The sequence below is a fragment of the Daucus carota genome, chromosome 9 (genome assembly GCF_001625215.2).
Source record: "Daucus carota subsp. sativus chromosome 9, DH1 v3.0, whole genome shotgun sequence".
NCBI classification, from domain to species: domain Eukaryota; kingdom Viridiplantae; phylum Streptophyta; class Magnoliopsida; order Apiales; family Apiaceae; genus Daucus; species Daucus carota.
The window spans coordinates 40,244,534-40,269,361 of NC_030389.2; the positions used below are offsets into that span (position 1 = coordinate 40,244,534).

General features: G+C 32.7%; 1 protein-coding gene across 14 annotated transcripts in view; it reads left to right on the forward strand.

Annotated features, from left to right (window-relative positions):
• The window catches only part of LOC108202628 (hypothetical protein), a 161,239-nt gene that overhangs the window by 59,054 nt on the left and 77,357 nt on the right, over positions 1 to 24,828 (forward strand). For 2 of the 14 annotated variants that reach the window (XR_010287241.1, XR_010287240.1), the window contains exons 3-6: positions 17,025 to 17,130; positions 18,143 to 18,235; positions 18,322 to 20,006; positions 20,093 to 20,132. Coding sequence is in view for 9 of the 14 variants with exons in the window: in XM_064083993.1 (XP_063940063.1) it covers positions 17,025 to 17,130; positions 18,290 to 18,387; positions 20,064 to 20,253 (394 nt within the window). In the remaining 5 variants the exon portion in view is untranslated. Of the gene's footprint in view, positions 1 to 17,024; positions 17,131 to 18,142; positions 18,236 to 18,289; positions 20,007 to 20,063; positions 20,407 to 20,463; positions 20,691 to 24,828 lie in introns of those variants that run through there. The other 12 variants (XR_010287244.1, XM_064083994.1, XR_010287242.1 and 9 more) reach the window with 12 other exon arrangements.

The window sequence follows — 24,828 nt, forward strand, 5'->3', positions numbered from 1 at the left end:
GACCACGATTTTGGAGCCAGATAGTATCATTTCACCCATGTTGATCCCTAAGGGCACAAACAAAATGTTGGGTGATTGTTAGGTTTTTTCTGAAATTTCTGGTTCTGGAGTCTTGGCAGCGGACACATAGTGACATAGTAAGAAGAACAAAAATTGGTATTAGGGTTTTGAAATCTAGAAGAAAAAATTAGGGACTTCGACAAACGGACAGAAAACTAGAGAACGGAGGACTTATATAAGTGCTGTGTGCCTATTAAGCAGGTGCTAAAGGTGTTTATTAATGAACTTAACTTGTATATTATATGTTAATCGGGTTACAATTTAAAGTATTCAAATTGATAAAGAAGAAGTAGAAACAATTAGAGCTCACAAATGGGAGATGGAACTTGAAAGTTTGACTTTGGCTGCTATAGCTACTTAATTATGTTTCTACAAAATTGCATGATTTCCCTTTTAGTTTTTAGAAGATTATTTACCTTCTAGACTTCCGTACTAGATGAACTACTATTTGGGCCCTAATTGTAATTTTGTTTTATGGTTCAGGCTCCAGTCAGTACTGATCGGGAATATAAAGCAACTCTTCCTGAAACCGCGGCTATGATTGATATGGCCTCAAAGATGATTAGTGAGGGCCGAGGGTCTGAATTAATGCCCAGAGAAGCAAATCCAGATTCGCCTATAACTGCCTATAGGTAAGTACTGCAAGTTTTGGTTCTTCTGAAATAGCTGTGAAACAAGTATAGTTAAAAACGGAAGAAGTTACTAACAGTTGAGTTTCTTCTTCCCTTTCTTAATCCCATACTTCCTGCTGCTGTTTTCATATGCCAGAAAACTTTTGATCCCATTGTTGCAAATGAATAGATGCTTACTTATGCGCAAAGATCCCTTACTTTTCAGGATTTTAGCACGAAGCAAAGACATAATATCATTTTTTTTGACATAGTTTTACGTTTATGTTATTGGCCACCCTTTAAGTTTTCACTTTTAAATAGCTGAACATCAATTACTCTGCAGATACCATTCCCTCTGTGCATACATGGGTGATGATGATCTATTCAGCTCTGACCTTAATTAGTGATGATCAGTTCACTGTTTGCATGCATTTTGAGACTTTTATAAAATATAGTTCCATAACGTTTTTTATTTATTTATATTAGAATAACAATTTAAACGTCAAACTTTTATCCAGGGAATGTTCTTAAAAAAAGTATTATGAAACTATATTTTATAGAATCTTTAAAATACGTGCTCACTCAAAAGTAATGTAAAGAACCTGCCGAGGAAGAGGGTAATTTTTAAATTCTCAAATTCCAACTTATAAATTTATTGCATAGATAATACGAATATAGTGATTTTAAATTATAAGTCATGAACTTAGATTTTATAACCAGCCAAACATTGGCACAATTTTTACTAATCCAAAAAGATCAAGCCATCAAGGTGAAGGAGAGATAATGGTCCTTTGATATGCATCGCATGCTCCATCTTGCACTAATCTAATGTAAAGAAAACCTCTTATCGAATTGTACTCCACTAATAAATTTAGGTTCTTAAAATTTATATAACATATGAGAATGTTTGGCTCTGTAAGATTTATCTATCAAGAAACTATGAGAAGAATGGTAAACTCCCTGACACGTATGACAACCTTTCTCATCTTGAACTACTTTTGATCCGGCTCAACTTTGTATTAGTTTCGAGTTTTAATTTAAGAATCTGCAGGAAGAACATGACGATCGAAGACTTTCCGGCATGTTTTAGCTAGCCCATCTGGGCCTAGCTCAATGGAGTCGTTTGATCTTCAGTTTGATTAGTCTATATGTTAGTTCTCGCTGTTGGAATGTTTGATTTTTACTCCAAGTATTGTAGATACTTTAGTTCTTTGTTCCTCTATACAGGAAGATGAATGATGTACAATCAAGAACTGATGCTTAGAATGAAATTGGAGGAGCAGGCCGAATTGCAACAACCTATTGAATATCGGGGGAGAAGCCTGATGAATCTTCAACTCCCAGAAATGATAAACCCGAATATCAATCAACTGCAAATGCCAAAGACATGAAAAATATCATAAAGATGGTTATTCATGCAATTTTTACATTAAAAATTTTGTAATACTCATAGAGACATTAGATTGCTATGTATGCAATTTTAGATAGAAATTACAGATCAATTACAAATTTTTGTATTGATATATTTATTGATTCATTATTTAGTTGGGGTATTTTTTATAATCAATTTTTGTGTACATAGACCATTGTCTAATATAGAGAAACACAACACACTATAAAATATTTCATTCTGTACTAATTATGTAAATAAAACAAACACAATGCATTAAAAGAAACAAAACTATTGTCTATACAAAACTATTAATCTCGGACTAAAAAATATTATTAGTGCCGCATCCCGTAAACAAAAAAACAAGGTAAAATATCGATTAGATGCTAAGCAAAATTATATTCGAGATTAAATTTTTTTTAAAGGTATGAACCACTTACTATTATATAATATAAACCCCCTAATATTTAAATAAGAGATTGTTACACCTAATATTCCATTACTAAAATAGGACATAATTTAGGTGAATAAACTACTATTTCAGGCTTCTGGCTAGTTTAGACTTTAGACAATTACGCACAACACCCCAGCTCATATTATATATATAATATATACTAAAAACTCTGTTTTTTCCATAACTAACCGTATGTGCAAAACATATATTTAAAACTAATGTGTGAGTCAGTGACAAGAATATGATGAATGCTATGTATTTTTTAGAAAAATAGTCCAGTTGTTGTCTCTAGATATTACCTTTCCTTGCACTGGACCAGGATATCAAGAATGACCCTCGAGTTTGGTTCTTTCTCTTAATTCTAATCCATTCATTCACTGGGTTAGCTTTTCTTAGTCTAATAATTCTCGCATTGCTGTGAATGATAGACATATATTTTAAAAGAATTAAGAAGATAAGAAGATGTAAGGATATGCTAATTATCAGCATATAATTTAAGATAAATGAGCCTCCTTTCTGTAACTTATGATAGATATCAGACTATTTTACTAATATTTGAATTTTACTACCTTGGAGTTCCACTTGTGCTCAGAATGGTGATGGTTGCTGGAAGGTCTATTGGCTTTGGGAGGTAGACTTCAGGAACCAAAACACATGCTGGAATAACCACACAGTAGCAGAAGAAGGTAATCCAATGCGTAGATGGGGTGAATCTTCTTCTGAACAAATAGGTACTGTGTAACAAAAGAAGATAAATGTTATACTTATGTCTTTTGCTTTGGAGAATATAAGCAATTGGCCTACACATCTATTTTAGTAAACAAAATGTACACAAAGATCACAACAATTATTTTCACAAGCTAGTGTAATGACCTTGGAACTCTTACTAAATTGGAAAGATAATTATGATCAAAATTATGAACAAGACAACTTGTAGGAAAGTTAGACTCAATAGACATAATTAATTACACGTGTATGACTTCACAAAAAGTACAAATATAAGAGAAACCCTAAACATAATAATCAAAAAGCGAAAGAATATTAATATAAGTTATATATATTCATATGCTTAATTACAACCTCAAATTGCATCTATATAATTCAATAAAAATTACATCATAAATCCGAGGTCCTTAAAAAATTAGTATACATACCCGATAAGTGAATGGAGCACTTTCTTCATTATTTCCCAAGATTGTAATGAAATCTTAGAGTTACCTAAAAAAATAATAATTCATTTTTGCAACTTTGTATAACATGCTAATATATCTAAGCTACATAATCTTATACAGAATTACATATTAAATTCTATAATCATATGTTTTATTGTCTATATAAATATGTTCTGTTCATATAAGGTCAAAAGCCACCTCAAATACTGTTGGGCGTAAGTTGTACCTTATATAATATTTTTTTTAAAATATATGATATTTAGATATAGGAAGGTATATACCTAGTATTTCAATTATGGAGATAAATACTTCATGTGAATGTTGTAGAATATTTGATCTAGGATCTATACAAGGGAAAATACCTCGGTGGCCAAGTCTGCAAAAGGAAAAATATCATCAAAACTAAATCTTTTATATAATTATCTCTTCTATAATTAATAGATAATATTAATCTAAAATACTATAAATTTGTTTATAATTGTAAATCAAAAGAAATTTAATGGATAAATGTTGTATTTGAAAATAATCTTACAAGAATCAATTGCATCTTTACTGAGAAAACACAATTTAATTCTTAAGAGAATATGATTTTAGAAGGATACAAAATCTTTCATAAATTCAATCATGTTAAAAAAATGCACAGACACACATATATACATATGATTATTTATTCATGACCAATATAAATCAACCCGTAAATTTTAACATAAAATAAAATTAGAATTTAAAAATATAGAGAAATTGAATCAATACCCACATGGATGACCAAATTATGTTACAAATTGAGAAGAAAAGGAGTTTCGGATGTACCTTAGGATCTGAATCAATATCTCTATATGGATGATCAAATGATAAATTTAGGAGAAAAGACAGTTCTAGATTTACCTTATGATCATAAGTGAAATAAATTGAGAGCTAATACGGGTGCGCCCCTCTATTATTCTTGATATGAGAGGATTAGAGTTGATGTACCTAAAATTGAGAGCTCAACGGTGAGCCGCCGCTCTGTTACTCCACTGGTGAGCCGCCGCTCTGTTACACCACTTTTGATAGTAGAATATTAGGGTTCTTTTCCATGATGGGTGTTTAAGATACATTTAACTTGACCAAAATGGGCTAGGACTTTGTTTGAGTAGAGGTGGATTGTGATTTCCTAACATCCCAACATGTAGCGGCCCAGATGGGAGTTAGTGGACATAATTTATTAAATGGGCTTGTTCTGGATAAGAGAAATTGAAAAACAAATTCTTTTCTTTGCTTTCACTTGCTCCCATCTCAAAGTCTTTATCTCCAGAATTTAGTAGTTAGTATTTTAATATTTTTATTTCTTAATTATAAAATTGTAATTTGAAAATATATAAACTTTAATTTGGTAGTGGATTAATTAAATTTTACAAAATAATTTTTAAACTTCTATACTACAAATTTATTAATATTGAGTTGTAAATAAATTTACACAAACACATAAATAACTTATAATCGACAAATCATATATGAATTATATTATACTTATATGGTTAAGGTTAAAAGTTACTTTTTAACGGAAACCAAACTCATTAATAAATACTAACATTTAAAATTATATTTCAAAATTATCAATTAAGTTTAAATTAAATTTTCTTTTGTGTTTATTTCGGAAAATATTCACTGTAAAGTGTTATATTATTTTCTATTCTTATATGTAATGTTAATAATTTTAACTTAGAAAGGAATCACATGGTGTGATATTTGTCTTTGTCTTTGCGGTGATGCACTTCAATGGATTTTCAAGATTTCGATTTAATTTGGATTTAAATAATAGTATTTCTTAATTTGTTATTTTTTAACAAGAAAATATATTTATTTATTTTATTTTGGTAAATAACCTATATTTTAGAAAAATAATTTTTGAATTTATAAGTGACAAACTCGAGTATAAATAAATCTAACCTATGATTAATAATTGACTTATTAATTATATGATAGTTATTCATTTGAAGTTAAAAGTGACTTTTCATGTACAAACAAATTATAAAATTTATTACTAATGTTTTCAAATCTTCGAGATTGTAAATTTGATTTTTATGATATACATTTCATACATGTTATTATCTTAAATTTAATATATTTGTAGTTTCTTATATATAATACTTTTAATATATTAGTTGTTTTTTAAAAAGAAAATCATTTCATATTAACCTTCATTCGCATTCATTTTAACTTTTGTTTAAGTATCTAAAATTTGAGAAATAAATCTCTCAATTTATAATTTACAAAATTATAAATAAATATACACAAATCCACAAATAACTTATAGTACTTGATAAGTTACTTTTTGATAAGCTAATATATCGACTTTCCTTATCAAAAAATTAAATTATATGATAATTATTCACCTAAAGTTAAAAGTTATTTTTTAAATATAAAGTAAACCCACTAACAAATACTAATGTTTACCTTAAAGTTTTAAGGGGTGTACAATCGTCAAGACGACCCCTCCGGGAGATAGTGAAGACAACCCTCCCAGGGAGACGAAGACCACCCTTCCGGGGATACGACGACCCTTCCGAGGGATATGAAAACTAGTTACCAGGCTCATCTGGTAGTTATCAAGCTCATCTGATAGTCGCCAGCTCATCTGGCAAGTTCCGGGCTCGCATGATCTATAATCCTCAATCCTATAGGTAAATTTGACATTTTATTTTAACATATTAAATAAAAAAAGGATCATAATATTATTGTTATTTTGAAGAAAGGGGCCATAATATTATATTAATTGATGTTATACCGCACATTGCTATGGATATGTATTGGATTTATTTTTACAAGATATCCCTTGTTACTATTTAATCCAATATCAATACACCATCGAACATATATTAGCGATCAAAAACACAAGAAAATCTATATCAAAGAGTTAAAAACAAATTATAACATTAAAGCACAATCAATAAGTTTATTAAAAGATATCCCAGCAACACATGCAAAAAAAGTCGTATTTATATATTATATTTTAAAATTATTTTTGACCATATATAACGATTCAAAAAACAAAAACATGTAAGATCCTAAAATTCTATTTAAAGTTTAGGGTTTGCAGCAGATTAGTGACTAGTGATTCTAAGTTCTATTTAAATTAGATTGATTCTTCCTTATAAAAACATAACTCAACATCAAAGAACAACCGATAAGTTCATTAAAAATCCTTCCTTTAGTTTACAAAGTATATAAAAAAACAATGTGCACATTGCCTAGAACTGAATTTGTCAACTTCAAGCTCAACAATTCTCTGAATGATGCCTACCAAATCATTTCATCAGTAAAGACGGCCCTAATGGAGGAGCTTGACCATGTTTCGCATGACAAGGACAGTGAAAAAGAACAGGTAGAACACGTCTCCCACTGATCAGGTGATGATGTATTATGTATACCATGCCTTATACAACTCATTGCTTTCTATACCCCTTTCTCAGTAAAAGCAGAAAATTCCTAACCAAATAAAATACCAGCTCATCTTAAAATTAAATTATGATTTTACAGTGTAATTTCAAGCATGACAATTAGCTCTGGATAATAATATTTTCCATGACAAAGAACATCTTACACCAACACTTAAGGAGGTCTATCTTGGTAAAATTACTAAGAATAAGTTAAACATAATTTGCTAGAAATATGGTTCATTTTCATGAGATCATTGGATTTTGGCTACTAACTAATAATATGATTTTAATACAGATGGGAATAGTCATCACAAAAAGTAGCTAGACTCAACTCATTATGTAAGGGCTCTTCATGGACACTTGGATGTGTGACCGGTGAATCTCTCATGCATGTCACTTGATCAATTGCTATGTTTGTCATGGGAAAATATACGGAGTAGGTCAAAAATTATGGCAGTGAAGTTGTTGGTCTAGCATTTGTAGCCATTCTCCAAATTGATTGCCAACAATGCCTCATCACCATGTATATATACTTTCTATAAATAGGAAACAATTATGCAGCAGCTCATAAAAAGGCAAACAACAGTACTTATGCTTCTTCAACTAATAGGCAATAGCCATATAACATTTAAACAACTGTGAAGACATTTAATCACGGTACTGCCACTTCTCTTTAATTCCCCAACCAATTCACATATGATAAAAGATTTCAGCATGAGTACTGCTCCTCATCCTTCAAAAAAACTAGGAGATTGTCAAGAATAAGAGCTATAATAACCCAAAGAACTAGCTAGTAAAGCAAAATAAGAAGTAGATCCCATAGAGATCAATCATAATTTAAATAAAACTGGCATAGGATGGCGAAAATCGACAAGAAAGTCTCATGGCAAGGGGAATCACCTTCACTGCTAACACATTTTTGCAATTTGTTCATATAATTGAGTGCTTTTCAGTGTCAAAAATAGTAATTAAGTTTTATACCAGATCGTGAGCGGCACAAACCAAATCCTAATTTTTTTTCTTATTAATACATTGTCTGACATCGAATTAGGACTACTTCATCAGTTTTATTAGTGAGAAGAAACTTAGAGTCACATATAAAATTTTATTTTGCCTAATTTAATCTTCCAGTATCTCCTCAGTGATAGCTTCAGGCTTAGTTCTGGTATAATAAGAGTTTGATTCATTTAATCGAATATAAGTTCGCCATAAAATTTTAAGGAGATCCATAGTTTTCTAGATTCTAGATCCAATCAATGTTTCAGGTTTAGTTTTCTAGATTCGAGATTGAGTTATTAATGTATGTTTTCTGAAACCTTCCTCCTTACACTATTATATTAATCTTTCACTAACAATACTCCCTCCGTCCCATTTTAGTTGTCACCTTTGGGTTTGTGCGGGTCAAATTGACCAAAATTTGACTCAAATTTATTAATATTTTATCAAGTGAAAAAATAAAAAAAATATCACCGGAAATAACTTTTAATCTACTTTAAGATGTAATTTTTAGTTTTAAAAAAAAAATGAAAGAATGACTTATAATCTTTGGTCAAAGATTAGTCAATTTGACCAACAAAAATAGAATTGTGACAAATAAAATGGGACGGAGAGAGTATTATATATTTGGTGAAATAATTATTTATGCAAATATTAGCCAGGACCATAGTTTTCAGTAGCTCGATTTTGGGAGAATTTATACTAGTTGTTTAAGAGGTAGTTGTCATGCTAGGGCACTGGTGGAGATGTTGGTCGCCCGTATGTTATAAAATGGGAAACAAAACACATTACATCAAAAAAGAATATTTTTCACGTAATATATATTCTCACAATTGATGTGTTATAAATGTCACATCAAAGTTAAATGAGAAGAGAAGAATGATAATTAATTATTAAAGGTAGCATAAAATTTATATTTCTTGTTAAATATGTGAAATACTCATTAAAACTAATAGGAGATGATGCACACTAGGTTGAGCAATTGATAGGTTTGGTTAAAAAAACACCAAACTGAATAACAATACCAAATTGAATAGAACTATATTCAGTCTATACCATCGATACCGAATATCTTCTTAAAAACGAAGTGAGTCGATTTTAATATCGTCTATTGGATCCGCATTAAATCGACCAAAGTTCTAGAGATTAGGACCGGATTAAATTGAATTTGCACGATATGATTTGGTTTTCTAGTTTCGGTTAGTACACGGTTATTTTGATTGGGCCATATAAAGAAAAAAATGAATGAGCCGGAGTATTTTCAAAAATGGTTAAAAGATGCATCAAGCAAGTGACATATAATTACCCTTAAAATGATTTTTTTTTTGACGAAAAGCAAAAAAATTAATAGATAACTGAAACCCAGCCGAGACAAACCCTCGAACTGTCAATTACAACCTGATTAAGAAACAAAAAACGAGCTAAACATATATCCGCTTTGTTTTCAGATCGCTTAACAGATAGAATATTTAAATTCTTTATACTAAAAAGTATTACAATCAAATCTCGAACAATCCAACCTATATCAGTTGTGAACATAGTAGCATCGCAATTGACCTTCACATAAGCAACAACATCTATAGCCCAATGTTCAGAATTATCAGTTACATCAACCGATATTGGATCAACAAATGACCCCAAAAGATGAACAATTTTATGTCGTGAAAGGTGAGCTCTTACGATATTCACCACCGTGCCATATCTGATACAAGCCTCACGGTACCCAAAATATCATGTAACTCCTTCTTAGAAACATTACCGAGACCCATAACAAAACACACAGAAACGTCAAAACAGACACAAACATCCCAAAAAGATGGGCACGACCTTGATGACAAGGTACTCAACAAGAACTCACCCAAAAGGATTAGATCTTGGTTTTATTGATAAAACTAAGAAATACGAGAGAAGATGGAAGAACGAAGATGATTAATCAGAGGGGATGAAGGATGAAGAGCGGAGAAGTGAGGGTTAGAACTTGGAGTCGACTCTCAAAACTGCAAACCCTAATTTTGAGATAGTACCCTTAAAATGATTTGATAATGAGATAAATATTATATTGCACTTTGTAACTCCAGACTTTGGCTCATTAGCAAATCAGACTTCACACTTTGAAACGTGACAGTTTGTAACCCTAAGTTTCATTTAGCTTTCGGTTTGTAACCCTGACCCACACATCCGTTAAAAACAGCCGTTAACTTTAACTGTTTGAGAGGTAACAGTGTGTATATTGGTTTAAAGTAGCCGTTAAAGTTAACGGCTGTTTTTAACGGATGTGTGGGCCAGGGTTAGAAACTGAAAGTTAAATGAAACTTAGGGTTACAAACTGTTACGTTTCAAAGTGTGGGGTCTAATTTGCTAATGAGCCAAAGTTAGGGCCTTAGGGGTTACAAAGTGCAATATACTCTAAATATTATTACCTATATGACAAGGTGTCAAACTTCGTTGGCAAAAAGATATTTTAGCCTATATATGATTATTTACAAACTAAGAAAATACAAAACCATAAAAACATATCACACATACTCACCCCACTCAATTCACATGGGATTGGGAATAGATGCTAGACTACTCCACAGTCCACATAGTCCAAAAGCCCAAAATTGACCCACCTCAATCTCATCGGCCCCATTTAAATCCACTCATTGGTCCATATCTGATCTCACAATCCTTTCCTTTCCTTTCAATGTTTATTTGTATTTAGTATGACAAATGAGGTATATTTATTCAGAAAAATTTTAATAATTTATTTTTCTATTTATAAAAAAAATTAAAAGTAACAGAATTAAATTTTGATTTAAATTGATGATCTAAACACAATTAAAAATTATCGTTAAGCAATATAATATATATTCAAACTAAACAAGTAATCTATTTAATAATTAACTCTTCAAATTTTATTTGGTTGGTTTTTAACGGAGGACCTGCATATAAAAAGCTATGCATTTGATCGATCTGTCCAAATATGAGATGCTAACAGGAAATCAAAGAAATTTAGAGCAAGTCCAATAAGTTACCTATCCCAAACTCACATTTAGGTAATATGTCAAAAAAATGCACTCCAACACTATCATCCTAAATCACTAGCACAACCTTAGTGTTATCCTAAATCACTAGCACAACCTTAATTCTCCTAGCCATTACCTATTTATAAGTAATCCCAGCCATTACTTATTTAATATTTATAAATAAAATAATCATCTCTCTCCTTCTTTGTCTATTCTCTCCTTTTCCTCTTCTCCCTTTCAAATTTATTATTAAAATAATTTTAGGAGAACAAATATAGAGATTACTATTGGAGTGACACTGAAAATAAATTACCTAAATCACTAAGACATATAGATAATCTATCGGACTTGTCTTAGATTTGGTATGGGGTGGTATGTTTATGCACTAAAATGAGTACAACACCAACTGGGTCTAGTTCAACAGCTGGTTCTTGGTTTTCAGGCATTGTACGAGGTCGTTTTGATAAGTCTTCTACTAGCCCTAAAATGGCCAACAATTCAGCAGAATTCACTGGAACTAATGTGGGCCCAGTTAATAAGAAGAAGCAGTTTCAAGGGGTTATGTTTAAGTATGGTCCCAAGTCCATTCAGGTCTGTCTAAACACTATTGTGTGTTTGTGTGTGTGTTTTGTGCAGATTTTGGATTCTGGATGTGGTGTTTGATGTTTAGTTGACATTGTTTTTGCAGTGGATTGATGAGGGTTTATTGATTTGTTATGAAATTTGAGCTTGGGTATCGGATCCGAATGTGTTTTTGTAGTTGTAATAAGTGGCAAGATGTTAGCTTTATGTTTGATAGATGAAAAATTCTGATGACCCAATTGACCATTTATGATTATGTTATATCAAAAGAAGGGAGTTGAAGTGATGTTACACTGGTTTTTAAAGTTTCGGGATTGTAACGCCTGTAATATTTGACTTATATATATTACAGTATTTGATTTTGGTGATATATAAAATTTCGTGTTTTAATTGTCAAATTATGTGAATTTGACTCGTTTATCGTTACATGACTTTTGTATGTCGTTAAAATGTACTTATATGACTTTTGGCGAATAATTCTCGCTACGCGATTAAATAATATTACTAGTTGCGACGGTTTTGACTTTACATTAATAAATGTGATCGTTGTCGCTACCCGATTAAATAATAATAGAGATATATGCGATTTAGTGATATTTGATAAATTGCGAGTAGCCGATAGCTTTAACTTGTAAAATAGCGTTTCATTGTATATATTCTTCTCGAGATTTTACGTGTATTATATTCGTGTTTTATATTTATGTGAAATGTGACTATTAGAGCTCTACTTGTAATATTTCTTTTAAAATTCATTCCTTGTCCAAAATTTGTGAAAACTATTTTATTAAACTTCTAAAATCTCATATTATTTGTGATATTAATTTCATGATTTATAGATTTGTACTTTAATTATCAAAACTCATTCTTTTAATACTCTTTTAATCACACTTTTATTAATTATTAAAAGACTACATTACCCTTGCATGCATTTTACACTAACACTTGGAAGAAGGATAATCTAGTCATTTCTACAATCCACTCACATTTTTCTAGTCAAGTCAAAGTGGAAGTACTTGAGTATACCCACTTGACCACACAAACTCACACACACCCATTCTCTCTCATTTCTCTCATCTCCCTCACCTCTCCTCTCGGCTTCCTCTCTCTAAACCCTCCTCCATTTTCGATTTCTTCATTTTCTTCAAGAATCAAGCTTGTTTTGCCAAGAACTTCATCACCCACACTTGTATCTTCTATTACAAGGTTAGTCCTTGCTTGCATGTGATTATGGAGCCGTAATGGGGCCTTAGTTCTTATGAGCTTAGGGTCTCCATTTTGGGGGTTCCTAAAGATGATCATGAGATGATTTTGGTGAGGTTAATACCTTATTTGGCCAAGGCACTCTCTTGAATCATCACATTCGGCAATGACTCCAATGAGGAGCCGAATGTATACATATATATATATGTGAGATGATGATTTTGAAATTCATGATTTGAGATTGGTTGCTTGTATATTCGAAAGGTGTGATGATTTGCTGAAGTTTTGGTGTGATTTCAGTCCTTGCATGTCTATTATTTTGATGATATAGCATGAATTAGAGCTTGTATAAATGTTTCTAGTGATGCATGTTGAAACCGAATGAAATGCCATGACTTTGAGTTTTGTATGAGATTTTTGAGTGATGCATGCCATGATTCAAGTGTTAAAATGATAGTTTATGGTGTGTATGATGATATCTGGTAATAATCAGTAGCTATTATGTGAATACCATGTTGATATACTCGAAATTTGCTCATATATGCTCCCTGAAAATTCTGCTCTGTTTTACCTCTATATATGCCTCGGTTTTGTGCTCTTGGATGGTTAAATTTGGTAATATCTTGCTTTGTGTGACTAGTCAGTAGGTGTATGAATATTTTAGAATAAGATTTGTGGATTGGTTGTTTGATTTATGGTGTTTGGAAGGGAGTTAAGGTGGAAGGAGTCACACACACACTTAGGCAGATTTTTACACTATAGAAAACATGAGAATTGGATGTGTCATGCTTAGGCCCTCATAGGCCCAAGTCTCCTGGAGTTGGGACTTGATGTATACAAGTCTCCAGTAGCTTTAGAAGTCATAAAAACCATCATTTACATAGATGCACACACACATCTTTGAGTATAGGGCAGAACAGGGCACTTTAGGATTAATTGTGTCCTTGAGTGGTTAACACCTTGTCAATGATGAGGCCCTCATGGGGCCTTGATTTAGATGAGCTTAGGGAAGTATTAGGAAGCTTTTTGAGTCATTGGATTGGTGTAGTGAGTGAGTTTAGTGAGTCTCAAGTTGTTAAGTTCATGGCAGTCCCCACAGCAGGGCAGAGTGCTCTGTGCCAACTTTGTTTAGAGGCCCAAGGAGGCCTGAGCAAGGCCTTAGTGTCATTCCAAGTGAACAACTTATATTTAAGTCTTAAGTATCCAATAGAGTCACAATTTCACCAAGGAACATAGTGGAAACACTTGTTTTTGCCAAAACCCCCAAGAGGTGCCAAACTGCCAAGGCAGAATGGTCACTTTGGTACACTAGTTTTTAAGGACCCATATAGGCAAGACCTTTGAGTCACACCACTTCATAATATTAGTTTAAGATTGTGTCAACCTTTAGAAATTGGTTTGGAGTCAATACCTTAAGTGGAGATGCCTCATTTCCACTAAGGGACACTAGTGTCACACATGGAGTCATACTTTAGAGTTCACTTAAGATGCATTGCCTTTGAGTGTGTCATCAGTGAGGCCTTGACCTCATATTGAGTTCATGAGTTAGTTTTAAGTCATATTAGAGAGTGCAAGTTAGTTTAAGTCAATTCACTTAGTGTAGATGCATTCTTTTACCAAGGCATTCCAAGTGTCGCCAAGGTAAGCATACTAGTGAGTCACTTAGGTTGCACTTCACTTGTAAGTCTTGGGAGGTGGGGCACAAGTGTGCCTTACTATTAATTGGTTAATTTGAGGTCAGTAGAGTATGGTTAGGAGGTATTGGTCTTAGACCTTATGTGCTACTTGATTAAATGCTTAATTGACTTAGGAATAATTAGAGATTATTAAGTAATATAAGTTAAGTAACTAAGTGCCATGCTTTACTTGTTATGTGCATTACTTGATGATTATGTTACTTGTTTTAATTAAGTATAAGTGTATAATTATTATATATGTATATATATTTATTTATATATATATATATATATACATTTATACGCGAAAGGGTAGTTAGTGACGAGGATACTATTAATTATAGGTGCAAGTAGGAGGCCAGGCAAGGAACCCCTAGAAGCATCTATACAGGAGTTTAGTAAGCTTTATCCAGGCAAGTGAAACTCTTCCTTTATACTTGCTTTACAATTGTATACCCTGTGAACGTTGAATTACTGTTATTTAGGGTTGAATTACCTTATTACCCCTCATGATCATCACTTTGGATTCCAATAATACCCTTAACACTTGAATTACCTTTTTCATGTGATATTACCCTACACCCACATGATTATACTCCAATAGTCCCTTGATGAATAATGAGAACTTGATACCCCACATTAACCTGAATTATCTCTTTTGGAACCCTGATCTTAATAACATTTCCTATTTTAGAAAGATCACTTGTATTTTGAAAACACCCTTGCTTATAACTTGTCTTTGATCAGGACCCCTTTTTGAAAATGATTTGATTTGAAATGACCTTAAAAGGAATTGGATAATAATTTTATATTAAGACTGAGGCGCCAGTCAATTATTGCAGCATCAGTAGCGGGGAGCCTGATGTCTGTTTATGGCCAATGTGTGCCGAGGATCCTCCCTGGTTGAATCACTTTATGTGGTTCGGAGCTTGGTGTGGGCTGATCACCCCTCAATGCTCGTAGCGCTGTGTGTTTCCAATTCCAATAAATTGATATCCCACATTGCACCTTTACTTATGTTTATACCTTGTGATATCTGTTGCTTCTTTTGCACTTGTTAGCTTACATATTGTGAACTGTCATATATACTGCTTTCACTTGCTGAGCTTTTTGCTCATATATATATTGTTGTTGTTATAACCCTTCAGTGAAACCCGAGAATGGCCCGATTCAAGCAGACCGCACGTAAATCCACCTCAGGCAATGGGATTGCTTACCGCCGTATGATGGAGCAGGTTGGGAACTCGTAGTTCCCGAGTTAATTTCTTTTGGGATTTAAAAACTGTAGTATGACTTAGACTTAATTCGGATTTTATTTTGGGTTGTAATAACTTTAGATGTTGTTCATACTCATTCCTGGTGATTCCGGGATTGTGGATTAGACTTGTAGATTAATCTTTATAACTCTGTAGTTTAATTATATATATCGATATGCATGCCTTAGTCGGTTATTTAAGTTGGGTCCGTCACAGGGATCATTAAAAAAGTTTCGTTAGCTTGTTAAGGTGCTGTATCTGTAAATGGTTAAGGTGTTATGAGGGATTAGTATGTATGTAACATGTTTTTTTCTTGATAAATGAAGATATGATAATCGAGGAAATGGTTTATTACCTGCTTTCCCTCTGGAGTATCACTGCCAGGAAGGTCTGGTAGCTAGATTTTCTATAACATGTTTCCTGTCCACATTTGGGGATTTCATTCTTCCATCGTTTCAGGGTACACATAAATAGTGAAGCACTCAAACCTTTAACTTGATGAAAAGCCTTGATGTTCTTAGTATAGGGAATACACTGTCTGTGAACCTTATAAATAAGAATTATCAGGGTAGATGATGCTACATCTCTTCCTTTTTTCCGGTGGTGGTTATGTGAAAGTCTTACTCTGGGATATATCTGTAGCTTTTCCTCTACTTCTTAAATGGGTTAAGTTCTGCACTGTGAGAAAAGATTCACTTGGTTCTCTTTATCTATACGAAATTGTTCCATTCTAACTTTAATTTAGTTTGCATACCAATATTTAAGCTCCTTTATATTATGCAGGTTGCCTTTAAAACTGGACCACTGGTGACTATAAACAGCAAGCTATATTTATTGGCGGGCTGACAGATGGATTTTTGGCTACTGAGTATGTCAACATATATAATTTTTAAAGTTATTGTCCTACGAGATGATTTAAACCTACACATTTTTGCACGTGTTGATTCTACATTATAGTTAAGTTCCTATCATCAATTCCTAATTTGATCCGAACCAATAGGAACGCAAAATATGGTGTAAAAAAGCAAAACACCAATGTTGATTAAACAACGATTCATGTTGAAACCTCCCTGTCATATCAACCAAACAGTGATAATATGTATATACGTACATTCATATGCAATGACAATAATAAAGTTATAGAACTCTAGTGGGAGCCTTTAATATTTTATGGACTTGAAATGAGATTACTTGTCACAGTTACTTGGAACCTCTTGCTATTGCTCTTGACAAAGAGAAATGGTCACTAGTCCAGTTTCTGCTCTCCTCTTCTTACACTGGATATGGCCTGTCAAGTTTAAAAGAAGTAAGTCACTGTTATCTTTTCTGAACTATGTTCGCAATGATTTTTCTGTTATATTAGATGCTCTGTGCCTTTTTAACTTCGTTGTTTAAGGGCCTCTCTGCCAAAGGGTAACATTGTACTGTTGAAATCATTAGGTTTTGTTTGCATTAATGTGGATTGTAATTCTGTGGTAAATGTTTTGGACGGACTGAATGGTGGGTACAAATGTCCACAGGGAATGTTAAGGATAGAATTAGTTCCATCATCAGGACCAATTAGTTATCTCATCTCTGTTAAGAATTATTTGTGATAGTAGTAAAAAAAGGTGGTACAATTTTGCGGACCTCTATTTTTTTTTGTATGTTTTATTATTTTAGAATAGTAATTCTATGATCAGGGGCATAGCTGCCCAGGCATAAAGGGACCAGGTTTACTCTTTAAGTACCTTACTCTATGGGTGTATTATATATTGGTAGATAAACATAATCTTGTGGCATCCAAGTTGTTTTCAATTGTTGTATGATGTCTTCTGGTGGTTGAAATGAAAGGCTGTGGGTTCAAGTTTCGCTCTTGATTTTCATATTGGAAGAATCGTGATTTTAATTTACACATAGTACACAACTTAAATGGATATTAACTTTTACGCATCAGACATTCTAATTTATTGTTGGTCAAGTTGGCTTTTTATGCTCCCAAAGTAACTTCTTGTTTTTGAAATGTTTTGGGTTCAACTCCTATTTCTGAATTTGTTTTGCTTCTTTTTCGGGGTTCCCTGTAAGATAGTGTCTCTCTGTCTCTGTGTATAATGCTCTCCCTCTTCCGCAGTGCTGCTGTGTATGATTACTATTTTCTTTAAATAATTAATTATTTTCCGACCTTATATTGTTTGTCTTGATTATGGCGCATATATAATTATGTGTTCAATACTTTTATCTGTACTACTAACTAGCTCCTGTTAATTTTCTGCAACAAGATTTCAAATAATATAAGTAAGCTGATTAGCTGAATCAACTTTCCCATGTGTGTGTCAAAGGATGCTATGGAGCTTGATCAATTGATTAGTTACTTCATAAATAAAGAAGATTCTGAGGGTGTGGTCCTGATTGGACATAGTACTGGCTGTCAGGTAAGTACATTATCCTCTCAAGGTATGTAATACTTGCCAGCTGCAATTTGGCAGGTTAAATATAATTATTTATATGTCATGGACAGGATATTGTGCATTACATGCGGACGAATTTTGCATGTTCTAGAGCAGTCCGCGGAGCCATTTTACAGGTGTGCACCTGTTTAAAATTTTGTTGCTTTTACATGTTTCAGCTAATTGCCCGTTCTACATTTTTCTTGGCGTGTTTATATCGATTTTGGCTTTTAATTTGTGCTTTCAGTGCTTCTATTAATCTTTAGTGTTTAAAAGATTAACAAATGCAAGGTTCTCATGCTCCTGCAATTAAAAGAATTTTTTTGAAAGGAATGTGTAATTGTTGACACCCATCTTGCATTTTTATATGAATCACATGCTTGGTAATTGTGTTTAGATATAGACCATGCAGAGTTTCCCATGGTAAATTATAGCAGTAATATAAGTAAAGTCAAATTTGCATCTCACCCCTAACTAGACACTAAACTTGCATAATTAGGCATTAGTCCAACAAAGTAGTACTTAAATTGAATTACAGAGATAAAAATCATAAAATTATCTATCAAATCCACAAGGTACTGAGTCTACTGACTTTTATTATAAATAAAATGATTATTAAGCTGGTCTTCCCTGAGTGTTAATATTTCAAAGACAGAGAAACAAAGTCAAAACCCGTTTCAGATTATTGTTCACGAGTATTATCTACAATTAACTGAAAATTTTGCTTAACACTACTCACTTACTCAATAATAATTAAATAACTTAAAAAACTAAGATAAGTAAAAGACATAATTAAACTTACAAGAAAAGAGCAAAAAATTAGAGAAGAAAACTTATAAACTTCAATGTTGTCACATGAAAAATATATTAATTAAAAATCCAAATCAGTGCAAAACACAATTATATATGGAAATAAAATCATATAACATATATATAAATATATATTCTATCATTAATCAATCAAAAAGAAATGGTGAAACAATGGAGGATGTTCATTTCATTGAGAAAAATTTTCATTCTTTAGATTCCAAATTTGAGTACAATATTGTAGCCATCGAATAATCTAAAGATATAAGCAAAATATCACTGATGAACTTACACATTGATAAACTTACACGCTGGTTACAAGCCCATGAATAAAGATTGAACACGAAAAAGATTGAAGTATCATTAGACATTTCAGTCAAAACTCTTCTTCGATGAAAAAACCCACATTGTAAAGAATATGAAGGGGATTGTAGTCGCGAAGCAGGAAGAAGTTTTAAGGGAAGAGGCTCAAGTTCTCGTGGGAGAGACTATTACTAAGAATTTTTTTGAGATTTATTATGTTCCTGGACTAAAAAATAATTTACTTATTGTTGGTCACCTTTTGAGAAAAATATAATGACATTCAAATGAGACATTTTTCAAATGCTTTAACGGCAGATCATAGAGGAGAATATTTTTCAAATGAGTTTAAGAAATATTACAAACATAGTGGTATTCGATACAAAATAACAATCCGTTACACGCCACAAGAGAAAAGAATGTTTGACTCTGTAAGATTTGTCTATCCAGAAACTGTGAGGGGAAGGTTAAACTCCCTGACACGTATGACAACCTTTCTCATCCTGAACTACTTTTGATCCGGCTCAACTTTGTATTAGTTTCGAGTTTTAATGTAAGAATCTATAGGAAGCACATGGAGATCGAAGATTTTCCGGCATGTTTTAGCCCATTTGGTCGAGCTCAAAGGAGGCGTTCGATCTTCAGTTTGGTTAGTCTATATGTTAGTTCTGCCTATTTGAATGTTTGATTTTTACTGCAATTATAGATGCTTTAGTTCTTTGTACCTCTGTACAGGAAGAAGAATGATGTACAATCAAGAAATGATGCTGAGAAGGAAATTGGAGGATGCCGAATTACAACAAGCTATTGAATACCAGGGGAGGAGGCTGATGAATCTTCAACTCCCAGGATTCATAAACCCGAATATCAATCAACTACAAATGCCAAAGACATGAAAAATTATCATAAAGATGGATATTCAAGCAATTTTTACATTATAAAATTTGTAGTACTCGTAGAGACATTACATTAAAAATGCTCTTGTATTTATGTAATATGATTTTAATGTATTTACTATCTAAAACATTAATATATTTATTTATCATTAATTTTGAAAAATGCTCTTGTATTTATGCGTTATGATTTTAATGTATTCTAGTGAAAAGTATCTTGCAGAAAAAGTCAGCACCATTGATGAGGATCAAATGACTATTGCAGGAGCTACTGAAATGGCAAATAAAGATACGCAAATACTAGTGCTAAGGACGCTCGAGCTGTGAAGAAGGCTGGTTCTACATGTCGAAAGAAAAAGGTGCGTTCGATGGCTGAAATCCTTCATGTCAATGATGAAGAAAGAAGCAACCAGTTAGCTTCTCACAATGCAACTCCCAAAGTATGTGTTGCTCCATCTTCGATTTTTACTCCGCGGAAATGAAAGATTAATCACGAGCCTTCTAAGGAGATGCAATTTCTTGGGCACGAGCCCAAAAAGGTTCTTTTATATGCAGGTCCTCCGTTATAAACCAACAAAAAAAAGGGACTTAATTGTTAATTATATCACTTTTTCGTTTAAAAAGTTAATTATTAATAAAAATTAAAGAGTTAATTATTAATAAAATTAAAAAGTTAAATATTAATCATCAAATTAAATTAAAATTAACTTCCATTAATTTTTAATTTTTATAAATATAAAAAATTGGCAATTAAAATTTTCTGAATAAATATATCATATTTTTATACTAAATACAAATGAATCGTTGAAGATATCGTTGAAGATGGGAGATAGAACAATGAGTTGAGGTGGGTGAATTTTGGGATTTAATTGGACCCAATTAGATTGAGGTGGGTCAATTTTGGGCTTTTGGACAGTGTGAATTGAATGGGGTGAGGAACCTAAGTGATGATGGATCATGGATGTATGTAGCCTTCCGTTTATTTTTTGCAAGTACCAAGCAGCTTTTTGTAAGTAATAGGTTGTGTTCACTTAATGAATGCTAGAAAATAGATATGATTAGGAATGAAGCTTTCTTTCACAAAATGGAGAGTTCGAGTTTTAGTTAAGGGTGATAGGAATGGAATGGTGGAAAGAATGAAATTATTATACATTCAACTAAATTATAGTTCAAATCTCATTCCATTCTCTCCATTTTTATTCACACCAACCAAACACGATAGAAGTGAACACAGCCTAAGTAGCAGTATGCCATCTATATCATTGTGTTTATATGCATAATTTATGGATTGAACGAAATCTTGATATACCATGTCTTAAACAAAAAGGAGGAGATCATGACACTTTTAAATTGGCAGAAAATTTATGCATCAATCTTCTTTCTTCTATCACTAAAAGAAGTTCTTAAACGGAAAAAGGAAGGGAAGTTGTGAATCATTTCTAGAAGAGTAATTTTTGTTTCTTTCTACTAAATATTTTATCATCTGTCTTAGACTGAAATCATTTCAAGGTCCTCGCACTATAATTTGAACCACATAACTATATGCCACTTAATCTTTTCATCGAAACTCTTGTTCTGAACTCATTCTCTATCTTTCAAGAATGTTTGACCCAATTTTATCTCTCTATTCTTGTCTATAACTCACACATTGGATTCTCATATATGTTTTAAACATAAGGTTAATTATTAAAAAAAATATTTGAGTTTTTAATATTATATGAGTTGGGGGTGATGTATTATGTATATAATTCGTAGTTATCCGTTTTGTCTACCTAATTCTGTCATGTTTAAGTGATAATCAGGTATAAAATAACAATCTCTCATCTTAAATATTAGGTGGTTTATATTTTCAAATATTAAGTGATTTATACCTTTAATAAAAAACCTTAGTCTCGATATAATATATCTTGGCGGGTATTGATATTTATCCTTTGGTGTCTTGCTGAATGTGGCATTAATAATATATTTTAGTCTAGATAAAATATTGTCCTTTAAATCTCTTGTCCCGATCATCCAATTTATAGGTCTTATTCTGCTTTCTATTTTACTTTTCATTTCTCACATAGAGACTGTGTTGTCATTAGGACAACTATCATGACTGAAAAATCCGTTTGCAGGCTCTTGTACCATGAATTATCTAATAGAAACCATTGGTTGGAGTCTAATGAAGGGACACCTGTCCAACAGGACCACCACCTCACAAATAAGCATCTCCAGCAACCACCTTTCCTTATTTGTCTTCTCTGCATTGTTTAGGATATAGCTGTCATTTTACATTTCCTAGTCCGTTAGAATATTCCTAAGAGGTCGCTGTCACCATATATGTGTGAACATTCTGTGCAATCATTTTCTATGAATGATATGTTAAAGTTTGGCATCTGAAGTTTATTTTCTCTCCTTTCAAATCTGCATATTTTCTCAATCTGTATATCATTAATTATGGTATCAGAGCCACGCCATGCATATTTGAGTATTTATTCCGAGATTTAAACTAGATCGGCTTCTTCTTTCACTCATTCATCCTTCCTCTGTCTGTTTTTTTTATCCCTCTGCTTCAGATGTGAGCGTTTTTTTATCGATACCATATCTAACGGTTCGAGATTTTCTTTTGCGGATATGCAAAATCCGCTATTTTTGCACCCTTCTGAATGTCCTTTGTCTGTAAGCGTTACCAAACTTCAAGGTGCTGCAGATTATCGTTCTTGGAAGCGGTCATTTGAAATTCAGCTCTCTGCAAAGCGCAAGCTGGGTTTTGTCACTGGATCTGTCCTTAAAAATAGGGGTGTCAAACGGAAAAAAAACGGATACGGATTTGCCCATTTCCGTATCCGTATCCGCCTACTCAAAACCGGATCCGGATCTGGATACACAAATTTTAGAATAAAAAGATCTGTATCCGTATCCGGCCGGATATTATCCGGATACGGATAATATCCGGATCCGCTTTTTCAAACATCACCAAAAATCAAATATACATTTTGAGATTAATTAAAAAACATATTTTGAACTATTCAACAGCAAATGTATACTCAGTCAGAAATTAATAACATACTTTAACAGAAGTTTGGACATTTAGGCCAAATATTTTGAACAAAATATTAATTTTAACAACTTAAAATCACAAAAACAACACTATTTACAAAAATTTTAATAAGAAAAAACTTGATGAAGATAGTTCCATTTTCTCCATTTGTAAGATACTTAATGTTTTTTTTTATTTTAAATATTAATTCTTTTTCAAAATTTATATAATAAAATAAAAAAATATAAATAAATAATAAATTTATATAGTATTATATATAGACACACACACATATATATAATAATAATTTCGGATACGGATATTTTCGGATACGGATACGCCTATATCCATATCCGTATCCGCAAACCCCGGATTCGAATACGGATAATATCCGTTTTATTCCGGATACAGATTATATCCGCTTTTTCCTGGATACGGTAACGGATTTTTCGGACGGATATCAGATTTTTCGGATTTTTTGACAACCCTACTTAAAAGCACTACTGATGAGATCCAAGCTGCTCAATGGGACACTTGTAACGATCTGGTAATTTCTCGGTTACATAGTAACGTTTCTGATAGCATCAAACAGTCTATTCTCTTTATTAACTCTGCTTGTGAAGTCTGGACCCAGCTTGAGAAACGTTTTTTGCTGAGCAATGGCTCAAGAAAATACAAGTTAAATAAAGATCTGTTTGCCTTGAGACAAAACAAAATGAAAGTTCATGATTATTTTACTACTATTAGCAGTCTGTCGGAGGAAATAGAATCAATGACTACCCTTCCTGTTGTCACTACTGTAGCTCTAGATGTGACTACCTTTATAACTGCTATTGAGACCCAAAAGGCTGAATCCTGCCTGTTTCAATTTTTAAATGGCCTTAATGATACCTATGCAACCTTAAGAAGTCAACTATTGATGCAAAACCCCCTACCCAGTGTTGAGTCTGCCTACTCTGCTGTGCAACAAGAAGAGTCTCAAAAATATTTGTTTAATGTCCCTGAATTAGATGTGTCTGCTATGTATGGCAAAAGCCAGAGTGAGAATAAAGGGCCAGCTTGCATTTTCTGTGTCCATAAAAATCATAGCAGTGATCGTTGTTGGACGGTCACAGGCTATCCTAGATGGCATAGAAAGTATAAACCACCACAAAAGTCCCAAAACACTCCTGCCACTTCTCAATTAAATAAAAATGTGCATCACAAACAGGCCAACTCAGCTGTGCAGGGCACCAGTACTGGAAAAGACGATGTTATGTTTACTTCACAACAATTGCAACAATTGTTGAAATTGCTACCAAAAAGGGGCTGTTGACTGTGAAAAAGCTGCCCATGGCTCCTTGACCGATGATGAACTTGAACACTGCTTCTCTGGCATGGTCACATGTCACATGTCTTCTGTTGATAGTACTTCCTGGATTATCGATTCTGGAGCAAGTGATCACATGGCTTTCAATCTTGACAGGATGACTAATGTTCAACCAGCTCCCCCAGATCTGATCATAAACAGGGGCTACCTTTAATATAACCCATATTGGGGACATTACGCTGCTCAA